Source organism: Copidosoma floridanum, unplaced genomic scaffold, assembly GCF_036245765.1.
Source record: "Copidosoma floridanum isolate Cflo_tuat_1 unplaced genomic scaffold, Cflo_Japanese_pri ptg000021l, whole genome shotgun sequence".
NCBI classification, from domain to species: Eukaryota; Metazoa; Arthropoda; class Insecta; order Hymenoptera; family Encyrtidae; genus Copidosoma; species Copidosoma floridanum.
The window spans coordinates 4,789,842-4,804,921 of NW_028321898.1; the positions used below are offsets into that span (position 1 = coordinate 4,789,842).

Sequence of the window (15,080 nt, forward strand, 5' to 3'; positions counted from 1 at the left end):
CACTTAGAAAACACACATGAAGCATAAAAAAAAAAAAAAAAAAAAAAAAAGTGAATGTAGTCAGAGTTGACAGCTCGTACATTCACACATACAAAAATATAACAATTCACACAATCTGTGAGAGTGGTCAGAGTTGGCAGCTCGTACATTCACATAAATACAAAACAAATATAATATCAATGGCTATTTCTGTTTTCTATTTGAACAACGGTAGACAAAATGTTGAAAATCCTTATTATTGTCCAAAGTCACACAAAGAATCGAAACAAGTGGAAAGAAGGGGCACTTAAGCGCTCAGTTGCTTCAATAACGCAGAACAGTTAAGATGTGCGACCAGAAAGTACAAGCCGACAATTACTTGGGTAGTTGTCATGCTTCCACGTTAGTAAATGAGGCATGATTTAAAAAATCGACACTTGCCATGCATTGGAGCAAGGTGCAGGGCAAATGCCAAAAGATCTTGATTGCGCATAAAGGGACATCAGTGGCCAACCAAGCCACGGTCACCGGCTGTATAAACGAGGCATCACAACCCAGACTACTCCACCTGAAAAAAAACACCCGAAGGACACAAACACCAGAAGGAGCTCCCATTGAACCCCTAAATATTAGAAAAAGGGCTCAAAAATTAAAAATTATGGTAAATAGTCCTTCAACGGAATATGTATCGTAAGGAACCATTATTCAAAAAACCATCGACGACTGGAAAGGTTAATTTGTTCGAAAATGACAAAAAAGTGGCCCAGATTATTAAGGTGATGCACAAAATCAAACTACTCGCCATGCAGCCCATCAGCGATGAAAATATCATATAAGTACCTTTGCGTTTTTTTTTTTAATTTTTATTTTCTTTTTTGTAAAAAAAATAAATAAATAAAAAAATTATGGTAATAAAAGACAAGAAAGTATTTTCAGACATTGTTAGGCTAAGCGTAGCCAGAATTATTTTTTTTTAAACAAACTCCACCACAGCTTAAAAACAAAATTTGCTGGAGAACATCATCAAATGTAGAAAATGTAAAAACTGGGTAATAAGATACCAAAAATTGTTTTTATAGCTTAGGATGTTGTTAGTGACTAAGCGTAGTCACCTATTTTTGTAATTTTTGTTTGTAAACGAACTCCACCACAGCTTGAATGCAAATTGGCTGGGGGAGATATGTGAGGAACTAGGTATACGTACAAGTGTCTATCGCCGATTTTCATTCAATCTGATACCCCTTGACACCGTCTATCCAATTTACTAGAAAGTGAGTACATAAAAGAAATGTAATAGTGCCTGTAACATGACGCTATGGAATACTTATGTGTATACCGAAACACACAATAGTTGCAAATTGTGGCGAAATATGCAAGTCATTCGAGCCGCCTTATCAAAACCGCCGATACCACTGCTTCTCTGAGGGGACAAAAGGCCAATGCAAGACAATGCAAGACAATTAATCACTTTTGCCATCAGCAACGAGTCCGGTGCTTTGAGTAGGGAGCTCTGCTTTTCAAAGCACACTATAATTTCACATATTACAATAAATAGCTAATTCATACATATATTTGTCTATTTCTTATTATATTGTATTATTCATTTCGAATACTGCTCTGGCTACACGGGTGACGAAGAGGTTGTTACAGTCTCAAAGTTTTTCCCGTACACCAGTGAATCCTCCCTTGTGTTCCTTGGGTAAGGAGCGGATCTCCGGGGCAGTACGAACCGGAGCTATCTTTTTGGTAAAGGAGTTGATGTACCTGCGAATCTTCAGGGCAATACGAACTGGAGAGACCCCGGGGCATCAGCGACTTACCGCACTCAACAGGAGCAAAAGAGAGTCAATAAATTCTTATTAAGTAATATCGTGATACCACGGGGCATTGTGTACCACGAGTCAGGGGCATTACGAGTCTGATTACGTCCCTATACACTCCCTTTGAGGTATCTCGTAATTTGAATTGCGGGCAATACGAATCCAACTTCGTACCTACGGGTCCTTGTTGCTTCCCATCCCTTTTAAAGGTGAATCCATAAATACTAACACACACATGACGTCACGTGCAAGAACCTAAAGTAATATTGATTCAACTTACATGAAGTACATCTCTATATAATCACGACCCTTATAACATAAAATTAGAAATTATTTGAAAGATAATTCCATAAATAGGGATAAAATTAAACATAACCCATCTTTTGGCTGTATTTATTATTGTACAAAAAGTTTACGAATAATTTATATAATTCTAGGGAACAAACAAAAGTTAGAATTTTTTTTATAAATACAACAATCTTGCGTGAGTAAAACCGTTCCAACTGTTTGGAACATCACCTACAATACACCTATAAACTCATTAACCAAATATCCTGGGGTCTGATCATGATAGCGTTTTGACTTTAAAATGCACAAAAATGAACAAATCAACTAATGTACGGGATTTTTAGCCTACCATCTTCTCCTTTATTATTTGTCTTAGCAAATGTGTTTGTTAGTCGTACTATGATGTCAAATTCCTTATCTTGATGAGACCTCGGGTAGGTCATCATTGAACTACTTATTTATACAAAGCACTATTTTTCGATACAAGATTTGCGTATCATGCAAAATGAGCAAACAATCTCATACGAACTAGTCAGCATCGATGCTTCCCTTTTTTTCTTGCAAATTAAAAGAAGTGTAATAGAAAAAAAATTTCAGAAACATTAAGATAAGCCTCGAAAAATGTAAGTGCTCGTATAACCAAACACTTAAGCACCTTAAGGAATTTTAAATTGAATGATTTAAAATATAATGATATTTAATCAGTTTTTTCTAAATCCTTCCATGATCTGGGATGTTACGTAGTTATTGTTACTTTAATTAATATTAATTAGGTACTTAGTTTACAAAGATAGATAATAAGTTACTTATATAATGTTCCCTATACTTATGATATAAATGAACAAATAAGAATGAAGGGTCTCCTAAGTTCAAATTTTTCATAATGTCAAATATACCTAATAAACTCAAACATGCTTTCACGTGTGAGAGAATTTCGTTAGTATAAATGAAACTAGTAAATAATTATAATTAGTTCGTAACATGCACTACATATATTGAAGGAAAACTAATAACATAAAGTAACACTGCCGTTTGTGAATAAAAGTACGTCTTTCCTAAAAAACTAGAGGTTATTGCATAGCTATATACCATAAGCTCTAGCAATTTGATAGCTATAAATAAACATCTGCGATATTAACAAAAAAAAAAAAAAAAAAAAATTTGAACATAACTTTTTCTTTACGATTGAATAATACATCAGATTATACCTCATATTTTTTTTTCATAAGAGTATAATAAAAATCTATAAAAGCCTTCAGTTGTTATTAAGAAAGATCTTTCTTAGCAGATCACTTAAGAAAGCCCATACAACTTGGTTGAGTATTAGACAACACTAACCCGAGCATAATTATTAGAGTAGAATATTATTTCATCAATCAACAACAACAAAAACATTTTGTGGTTCTACGACAAAAATTTTAGAGAAATCTTTGTTCTGCAAACAATAATTAATTTTTAGATCATAATTTTTACATGGTATTTTGAGAGTTGAGTACTATTCAGAAACAATTTGAAGTCCCAAAAAAAGACTTTAAACAAAAGTAAAAAGTAAGCCTGTTTCCTGTGCTTACAATAAATAATACACACATTTATCATTAACAAAGTTAACAGTTATTTAATTTAAAAAATCATAGTAAAAATAAATCTACAGAAACAGAACTGTTAGCTAATTGAGTCATAAAATCAATAGAAAAATTGACATGTCTTATTCGTTACAGTTTTATCATAAAAATCTCTATAATAAATCAGCATTGTATTTTATTGCGTATACGCAACTACGTTTTTTGTTAAAATAAGAAATGTAATAGTCAGAAAATTTCAGTAACATAAAAAAAAACAAAAATGTGATGTATCAAATTTTTAAGTAGCAAAGTAATCAGATTAATAAAAAAAAACCAACAAGTCTCATTCGTTATAATCTTATTGTACCAAACTAATAACAAAATTAATCACTTCATGATAAACATTTTTATTAAAGTAACAAATATTTAGATTTGCAAGGTTCAAGTGAAAGATACAAATATTGCAAATATTTTTTTTATCAACACAAATCCAAAAATGCATACATTTTAGAAAGCTGAATAGAGGAAAAATCAACGCAAGAAGATACAATTTTTTTTTTTAATAACAGTAGATCTCCATACATATAAAAGGATGTATGTCTGTGTTGGTAGGATATATTACAGCAAGGTCAAACTTTTGTCTTTTTTAAGTAACGTTTTATTTACTTTTTGAAATATCTATTTGTTTCTATAGCATGATATATTCAAGGGTCATACAACTTTTTACATAAGTTTTAACACTATGGCTACAAGACTTAATGCGTTGAAATTCAATTCTTCTTATCAACATCAATCTTCATTATTTTAAATAACATACATGCATACATAGACTAGAAAAGTCACTGATTTTTATTTTACAAAAAAAATTATGGCTTAGATTACCTGTTGGCTTAGATTCTTCTTTATTTGGCTCTCTGAAATGTATGCATTATTTGACTTGTGTTAATAAAAATATTTGCAATACTTGTACCTTTTAATTAAAATTTATAAATCTACATATTAGTTACGTTGATAAAAAATGTTTGCTATCAAAAATTTAATTGCATTAATTGTTTATACAATAAAATTGTAATAAATGAGATTTGTAAGTTTTTTTATCAATTTCATTTTTTGCAAGCGGAAAATTTCGTAGATAACATTCTAGTTTCCTGCTTACTTAAACTTTGTAATTAATATATTTGTTACTTTGATAAAGAAAACGTAGCTGAATATTTGTCAACAAAATTTATAGTTATTCATTATTAGAATTTATACAATAAAATTTGAACAACAAAGACATGTCTTAATTTTATGACTTCGTAAGCTGAAAATTCAAATGGTACAATTGAGTATGATTTTTTTATTGAATAACTGTTAACTTTGTAAGTTATAAATATGTTTATTAGTAATTTTAAGTACAGAAAACATACTTTTGATTTTTAACTATGGTAAAAGTTTTGGCATTTCGAAGTATTGTATATTTTGATGTGTACTTCGATAAAAAATACAATGTTTTCTTCTCTAAGTGTAGCAACTATTTTGTCTTTGAGTATGTTTTATTAAGTTTTTTTTCAGATACTTGTAATGATAATCAAATAACTGATAATAAAACCGTATTAATATGAGTCACAATTTCTAGAAATACTCACGTTGTAAGTAATATGTTTAGTCAAATTAGTAATTAAGCGTAGCCATGATTTGTTATTATTTTTTTTATTAATGCATGCTAATCCAATTCTGTGTGCATGTATTATTTTTTTTGCTTTCTTTATTTATAAGACTTACCACAATCTATTGGTTCTACCTTCATAAAATTTAAAAATCTTGCGTACATACCACCTGAGGACAGTCAATAATTTTATCAGTGCTCTGATTCTAAGTTCTGTACTGCTACTAAGGTAACCGTAATAAGCTTTCTGAGACACGTAATTTTTTTTACTAGGATTTAATGAATATGTGTTTAATGTTTGTAAATACTTACCTCTCGATCGTTGGATACAAAAATAATGCCTAAACTAGGCATTGCCCTCAATATAGCAACTAATGACTGAATTGTATTACTGTATACAACAGGTCTGTATTGTTTAAAGTCTTCAGGCGTGAATCCACTCTCATGAATAATCCTGCATTAAGAAAAAAAGTTATGACATTAACTATAAACTATGCATAGCAAAATAATACGTAGTTATCTTAAATTTTTTGCAGTATCAAGAATCATCTTCGAAAAATTAATTTCTTTATTTAATTTAAGAAAGTTGATTACTAACTTTTTATTTAAAAAAATGACTTATTAATTTATTGTTTATACGAAGCTCTTTTCTTGCTCAATATTTAATTTCCTATTGCAAAAATTACTTATTTTTTCGTTACTTTTTTTCTTTTACTGCTAAAGTATACAAAAAAGTACCCATTTATCTAAGCTATATTAGTTATTGTCACTTTTTTCTAGATTTTATAATTCTTATTATCTAACTATCTTTTTTGCAAAAATAGTATATATTGGCAATTTTTTAACCTAACAATGTATTTCTAGAGATACAATTAATAAATTTTTTAGTTCTTACACTTCTTATCAGCTGTTTTGTCTGAAGTTTTTTTCTATCAAAATAATAAGAATTCTAAGAACTACCAATCGTAGCAAAATTCTCGGTTTTATTGAAAGAACAATTTGAGGCAATTATATTACAACTTAACGTTATCCTCTTTTTTTCAGAATATTTTAAAATTTGTCTTTTTTATAACTGCTATGAGTTGACAATGCAATCTGTTCTGAGCGTTATTAGACATACATGTTTTTTTAACAGCTGCCGCAACACCTTATCTCGTATCCTATTCGCTATAGTAAGCTTAAGCTATGATTATGTCCACATCAGTCTGCTCCTTCTGAATATTTTTCAAATGGAAGTACCTTAGGTAGTATGATGAGTTATTTTAGTATAATGAGTTATTTAAAGAGTTCATCAGGGTGATGTTTTCTGACGATAAGTCAAATATGGTGATTCCATCGCTTAGTGCTATTATTAAATTTGTTTTATTACCGATACTCAACAAATAGTGGTTCCGTTCCAGTAAAAAGTGAGTACTAAGATTGGAAGGAACTGCAACTATATATTGGTATAAAAGCAAAGCACCATGAGTATGTGTCTCCTACAAAATACACTACATCATTCGTAGTTCTAATACATTAGCTAAAAGTCCATGAGTCTTACATTACTACGAACGAAAATAATTTATTTATTCATTATGGCTACTTTAATAGTTTCAACCATTTTCCCTGAGACGCAATTCATAACCATATTATTAGTATCCACACTGATAGTAGTTATAAGAGCCGCTGTATCTTGAACTCATGTTTTTATGTGAGTAGAACTTAAACTTATAGCAGTGAAATACTGCGGGCTGTGTATGAGACAGATGGCACAACGAAAATTTTTTCCACTGATACAGAAGCAATGACAACCAAGTAAAAAACTTTGATGCCTCTTAAGTATGCTATGTATGATGTATAAATATACTCGTAGAAGAAAAGTCAACTTTAGTGATTAAAAATTAAAAAAATTATTTTCTAATCGATATTAAATGAAATGAAATCGAAAAGTTAAATAAATAAAGGAGAAAAAAGTTTTTTGTTTTTCGTTTCTTTTTTCGTTTTAACATAAAAAAACATATAAAATTTTAAAACTATGTCACCCTCGCAATACAGTCCACGGCAGTCAATATTAAATAACCTTACATCTTTTTTAATTAACTAAAATCAAGCATGTAAAAGTTATCAAATCAGTATGTTACATGGCAAGTATTTTTGGTTGTATACTTGCATTTTTTATGTTGTTCTTAAAACTATTGAACCGCTCTTATGTACTTATAATTTATAATTTGTAAATTAATATGAATAACCTTACAATACAAATTTTTAATGAAAGAAAAAAATTTAATAAAAATTTTATTATCATATTACTCACATTCGCAATTCTTTTCCATTTACTACTATCCATCCTGAATACAATATATGAGTTATATCGACCTTGTACATAATTTGTGTATCTCCTTCATATTAAAAGTAAATAAGAAAACTTGGATAATTACAGTACTTGTATTCCATATAGTAATTACTAATTTATCTTACGATAACAATGTAGATGCCTTCTTGGTCGACCCGTCAGTATTCTGTCACGTCTAGTGATGTCCACCCACAGATGGCAAAAAATACCATATGGCATTCCTCGCCTGGTTGCCACACCTACGAATCAATACGCACGCACGATTGATTGGGTGCCTGCTCACCAGCAATTCCCGCCCCCTAACTCCATTCTCGCCAAATTCAACATCTGGCCTAGGCCTGCAGCTGAACCTTTTTTCCAAGAATATATTAATCAAATTTACCTCCACTACTTGATTCACCACTGGTCTCGATCCCGATTATTAATCTGATTTAGGATATAAATATCACTGCCCCTTGCAAGCTTATTCTCTTTCCTGGAGAAGCGACGGACCAGTCAATAAGTAGGCGGTATTAATTTAGTAAATCATATTTATAACCATTTATTTAAATTTTTCGACTACCTACATCATACTTAAAATATTTGTGACTAAAAAAATTAAGTTTTGCTTATTATTCGAGTGAGCTCTTCTTCTTGTGGTATAAATTATCCTTCGAGATACACAAGGTAATTCAACGGCCTTTGCAGGAGAGCTGTTGACGTTGAATCGTTTATAATTTGTAAAGGTCCAGGTACATTACTTGTAATATCTTAATTGCACTGCAACACCGCTAAACACAAATACATTTGCTGTCCACGTGCTGTACGCTACATTCAAATACTCTCGCGCTAAAGTTACGTTGAAGAGCAATGACGTAACAATTAAGGGATCCTCCTAAAAAAACACTATCTCATAGATATTTACAATCGACAACCGCAATGCTGACGCACTCAAAATTCTACTGACTCGCACAAGCGTAGTTAAACGTACTTTTACAGCAAAAAACCAACCAACTTTATTAAATTGTTTGATTTACTTACAAATGAGACAAAAAAACTGACCCAATAATATAAATCTTGTAAATACTCCTAAAATCAAAAAAATAGCTGCATCTTTATCAGAAGTAATTGACTCAAAAATCGTCACAAGTGTTTCTCAAAGTATTAATGCTTGACATCTTAAAAAACTTGTTAATGGAAAATATAAATTTTTTTCAAAATAATAACTGCCATTCAGTAAAATAAAGCCTTTGCTGATTTTGACCAAAAAATAAGTAAACTTTGTACAAATGACATAGAAATAACGAAAATTTTTTCAAAATTAGACCTTAAAACCCCACTTAATCCATACATGAAAGCATCATAGTTCACCAACGATATTAAAGAAATAAATCACGGATCTCGATTTCTATAAGAAAATAATGCAATCAAATCAGCTGAAAACAGAATTACTAACACTTCAAGCACTGGAACAATACCCAAAATTATTGAAACAACTAAAAACCACAACTCCAACAATTTCACACACAATAATCACTCCAGTTTTTATAAAAAGTCTACCTCCAGCACCTCTTACCAAACTATAAATAGCTTGTATAACATAAATAATTCAACTTTGGCACCCATTCGCAACCTTTTTATAAAAGACGCAATCGAAATGATACCTATATACAACGGATCAAACATCCCACTCTTCACCATTTTAGATGGCTGCAGAGAAGCATGCCACGTAATTCTCAAAATAAATGAATCTGATTTAGCAAAATTAATTAAAATGTGACTTTTGGAAGCAGCATTACCCTCGATCAAAAATAAGATTTTTAACACTATCGAAGAAGTAGTAATATTTTTTACAAAAATTTTTGGATCCACTAAAACATAGCATCAAATAACGGGCGAACTAGTGGCGTTAAAAGAAAAACCAGAATAAAGCATTATCTCTTTTTTAATACAGTTAAAGGCACCACTTAAAAATTAACGCAAGCAACTTTCCATGACGGTCGAACACATCAGAAATTCTATACACAACTAGAACAAGACAAAGTTGAATGTTTCATCAGAGAAGTACGCTGGGTACTTGGATCACAAATGGGCCACGCGAATAACCTCAAAACTCCCATAACTTAAGCTATTGAAATTAAAAGACACTTTACATTCTACGAACCCGAACTTTAACAAGAAACAGTAAAAATCACAACTAATAGACAAGGTCAAATTGCATAAATAAATTTAATTCAAACTACAAAAAAATGCCAAATTTGTAAAAGCTGAAGGCACACAGCAGAAAATTACTAGTATCTCTATAATACGAGTAAAACCGACTCATGCCAAGCCACGTCTATGTACAACGCTACACCATCCACAACCAAACGTAGTGCAAGCCACTGCCCTACACCATTGTACACGCAGTCACCAAAAAAGGGCGTGTCATGGAGTCAACCATTACATAATAATTTTCCACCTACATATCAACCTTACAATTATGCACCAAACCAATACATAAAGTAATAAACTTCAAACTTAATTAATGATGATCAAAATAATAAAAAATTATGCAACAATTGCAAAAAATTAGGTCACTAAAAAAATGAGTGTAAAAAAAGGCCTACAACGTTGAAATAAAGCAAAAGGAATCGAGAAATAACTCAGATTTTTCCAGAGAAGTAGCTTGGAAGAAACCAGCAATCTAACACTAACATCTTCCTAAAATAGACAAAAGTTAACAAAACTATCTTACTACATATCAAAGCACAAACATCTTCTGTAACAATCTAATTCAGTGTAATCAATCGACCTATGTTGTTTATTCTTGACACCAGTGCAGAGGCTTCACTTATTAAAAAATCTATCATCCCACCCAATATAATTTGTCGAGATACCATTTAGCACATAAAACGCATAACGAATGGAGATATAAAAATCCAAGGATACATTATTCTAAGCTTTTATAAATGGTTCTTTAAATTTCACATCATAACGAATATTTTTCTGTGTAAGCATACGGTCTAATAGGAAGCAAGATATTTTGTACTCATCAAGTACAAAATAATTACTGTGAAAATTACTTAAAAACACAAAATTACGCAATACCCATTGAAACCAAAATAAATAACACGAAGCATTCTCAAAAACAACGTGAAAATTCCGTCACATTCACAAGTTTTCCATACAACTTCTTGTGCGTTAAAAAAACAGAGCACTCGAACTCAGAACCTCCGGAAACTGCACAATCTTAACTCAGTAGTAATCAAATAACAAAAAATCTCGAATCATCAAAAATCTTGAAAATCCGAGATCATAAAAAAAATGACATTTTAAAAGCCGAAATCCGTAATAATGAGACAAAAACTAATATTACAAACGCTGGAATCCAAAATCAAAAAAAAAAAAAATCATTCTACAAACGCTGAAATCCAAAATAAGATACAAAAACTTCTGTAATGAACTCTGAAGTCTGAAATCCAGAAAATAAGAACATAAACAACCACGAAACAAGATTCCAAAACTTCAAACTCAACAAAAATTAAGTATCCATATTCAAAAATCAAAAAATTTTAAATGAACTAAAAGAAAATCTTGCGAAACTGCCGATAATTGAAAAAACATCTAAGTTAAAAAACTACAATCCATACGCACAACATTATAATACAAATGAAAGTGAGACAAAAATCAAACTCCGTGAAAGCCTCAAAAGGTTAGAAAAATCACTTGCATACGAAAATAAAGATTATGACCTCACTTAATACTCCAACGAATTTCAAAAATCTTTGAACACTAAGTATCAAGAAGGGCTTTAAATATTTTAACAATAGATATAAACATATTCAAAAAAATAAAATCCTCAGAAAATCATACAAGTCGAAGAATGCGCCAACAATTGCATAAAAAATCTTAAATTGCAAGTAAAAGGAGAATATACTATATACATCAAAAATAAGAAAAACCTTAAACACATTAGTACTGACGAACGTAACACCACGTGAACAAAAGATTATAAATTTAATACGTCTCGAACACATTGAGTATAAAAACTACCAAACATAAAAAAAGATAATAGTAGACTATACCGACAGATTGTACCTTAAAAGTGAAAGTTTACCTGCTATGGACCTCATAGAGCTAAATTTCTTAACAATAACTAGTACCCCCATTAAAATTAGGCTTTTCTAGTAACCTCCCGTCTTACGAAAAGAAATTTGTTAGAGAAGTCAAAGAAATACAGTCATAATGGACTTCAAAAAACTTAATGACGTAATACCTGACCACAATCATCCCTTACCCAATATAGCAAATATTCTAGACGAAATCGGCGCATCTAAATAATTTTCAGTTTTTGATTTAAAAGCTGGTTATCACCAGAACAAAATAAGGAAAGAAGACATACATAAAACTGCCTTTATGTAAAATCTATGGCGTTTTCATTTTAGAATGTGCCTATTTGGATTAAAAATAAGTGCACAAATATTTTTAGCCATCATAGCTGCCTTCATTCCAAACATTAATGAAGAAGTTTCTTTTTAAAACGATGTATGCATTCACTTCTGAGAATTTGATAAACACTATAGAATTATTTTTTAATATTTAAGGCAACTAAGAAAAGCAAACTTAGTCTTACAGCCAAAAAATGCAAATCTTTAAAACAAGAAATTAATTATCTTGATCACATAGTTAAAAGAGAAAAACGACGACCTTAGTCAAAACAGATAGAGGCAGTTAAAGAATTTTTGATCAAAAAATCAAAAAAATATTCAGCAATTTGTGGGATTAGAAGACTACTACAGTAGACTTATAGAAAACTTTGCGAAAATAGTAAAACCCTTAAATATAATACTAAAAACGGACTAGGGGTTGCCGTTTAACAAAAAAACTTAAACAGCATTTGAAATTCTGAGAGATAAAATATGCTCACCCCTAATTTTAATCAACCCTGACTTCGAAAAAATATACATACTCCCAACAGATGCATCAGGCTACAGGTGGGGTGCTCTCACAATAAATAATTGGGAAAGAAATGCCCACCCCTTTTATGTCCCAAACCTTGACCAAAAGTGGATGCAACTACTTATCTGTACCTTCTTCAAGGAAGCTCTAGCTTTAATGTATTAGATAGAGAAAATTACAGTATACCTGTATGAAAGAAAATTCGTATTAGTGACCGATCATCAGCCCCCTCTATGGTTCATTTCGTTGAAAGATCCATGCTCTCAAGTTACACGCTGGTGACTGAAACTAGCTAATTATTAATTTTATATGGTATACAAACCAGGCTTTGAGAACGTTAATACAGACGCATTGTCTAGAAATTCAATCGACGCTCTCAAATTTTCACTCCTCTGCAAAGACGGCGAGCCGTAACAGCTGCCAAATACAATATCTAAAGAAACCCAGTGATACGGCATAACAACACGCCCAAAGGCAGGTAAAAACATTAGCTTCTACTACAAAAAGCCCTATCAGTCTTACCTTTCAGAAAACGAAGACTCAATAACATTAGGAATAAAGACCATGCATTCAGTTAACCTATTTTTGAGAACAATCATTTGGACAAAACAACATAAAAATAAATCAATGACAAATTACTCTCATATATTTGATTGTGTATAGCAGCCATATGTTACGGCTGGTAGGATAGCACCACGCAACTACCCAGATATAACACAAACTCCCCAGGAGCACGAAAAAATAGCAATAGTTTGTTTTATGAAAGGGCTTAAAATTCCAATAGGTTGATATAAATCTGTATACTATGCAACTCAAGAGTGCCGTCAACACGCCGAATAAGTCGATAGTCACTAACAAGATCTTAAAACTCAAAACAGCATAAGATCTTAGATATAACTATATAACAAAAAAAAAAGAAAAAATAATTTTGTTTTTCTCACTCAGAATTTCTTTATTTCATTATTAAATTTTAGAAATGTTCTTTAGTTGTATTATATTTACAACAGTGATAATAACGAGTGCCAATGTAATACCTTAATTCCATTATTTAAATTGTAACTTAGGAATTACTTTTGAATAAGTACAAGATATGACAATAATAAGTAAATTTTGATCCACAGTATGTCACATCAATACTAAACACCCTAAAGAAGCTCACTACGACCTCACCGACATATTAACTATTCCTAACACGACTCTTCTATAAAGACATCCATAATGATACCTTGTTTTGTACAATAGAAGAATAAGCGATCAAAATTTAAGAACTAGGCAGCCTTAACTCTTTATTTTACAGATTATTAACATCGTACAAACAACAAACCATCGCAAAACGCGAAAAACGCACTTGTTACATAGACAATAAAATAAACCGAAGCGAAAAAGCGGCCATGGAGTGACTAAAAAACTTACGAGGCAATCTGACTGAATTTAAAAAGAGCGCAAGCACACCAACTAAGACACAAGCGCAAGCAGACGTCTTGTTACTTGAGATCTACCACATCTTTATTATCTTTAAAAATTGTATAGAAAAAATACCAACTCAAAAATACCAATGTAACAAAATAAGTTTATATTTTCAGTAATACCAGTACAGTATGTTAGTTATTTTGTAAGCACTATATCTTGACAAAAATGCCAATCCCAGTCAATGCAATAAACACCTAATCTTTATATGAATACAGTCAACTTCAATTGTATGTAATCGATAGGGAAATCAAAATGCAATTAATATTTTTTCTTCCTTGTACAAATGATAAATTTAAAGCTTTTCAAGTGCGTACTATGGCCAGTACTTTAAAAAACATTATTATTATTATTGAATTATATTACCAACAAAAACTTAATGAAAATATCTAATTATTTGTATTAATAGCAAACTATTAACAATTTTTAATAATACATCTTTTTTTTTGTCATCATCATTTTTACATTTTATTATATTTGTTGTGAGGAAAAAATGTATACATCTTGGTCATTTATACTTCATAATTCTGGGAGCACGATGATCATGGCACTGAGCTCTGGATGCCCTCCGCATTTTCAATAATATTTTTAGTTGGACATATCTCTTACGTATTTTTCGTTAGTGCATTCAAAGAGTCATGTAGTTTGGGTGTCCTTCAACCTGTAGTTGGCGTACCTGTTATAGCGCTGGGTACACGATCTCCAGATCAGTAATCCTTCGCCTTATTCTTGATATTCCCCATAGTTCGGACAGTTGACGAAGCTGTTTCTCCCACCAAATTTCAATTTTTCCAGTATTCTACCGTAACTCATTCCCCGAGTGCTAGCAGCTGATGCTGGTTGATAGCTAAGCTTGTTCGCGTCGTTTTGGGGATTACCCGATAATGTGTTGACCTCCTGATGCAGCAATTAGTTGTTAAGCCCTTGTTCCATTGCCTCATCCAACGCAAGGCTTTGCGTGGTGTTCTAGATGATCATTCAAAAGTAATCCTGCCCTTACAGAATCTCGTTGACCACAAAGTGAATTTTATCCTTAAATGACTCCATTGGCAGTTTTTGCTGTT

The 15,080-nt window shown here is 31.3% G+C and overlaps 1 protein-coding gene across 3 annotated transcripts in view; it reads right to left on the minus strand.

The window, feature by feature from the left end:
- Galphao (G protein alpha o subunit) overlaps window positions 1-15,080 on the minus strand; it is a 526,726-nt gene that overhangs the window by 379,532 nt on the left and 132,114 nt on the right. For 2 of the 3 annotated variants that reach the window (XM_089594132.1, XM_089594135.1), the window contains exon 3: window positions 5,610-5,751. In XM_089594132.1, coding sequence (XP_089450258.1) covers window positions 5,610-5,751 — 142 coding nt within the window. The remainder of the gene's footprint in view (window positions 1-5,609; window positions 5,752-15,080) is intronic. The other variant, XM_089594134.1, reaches the window with a different exon arrangement.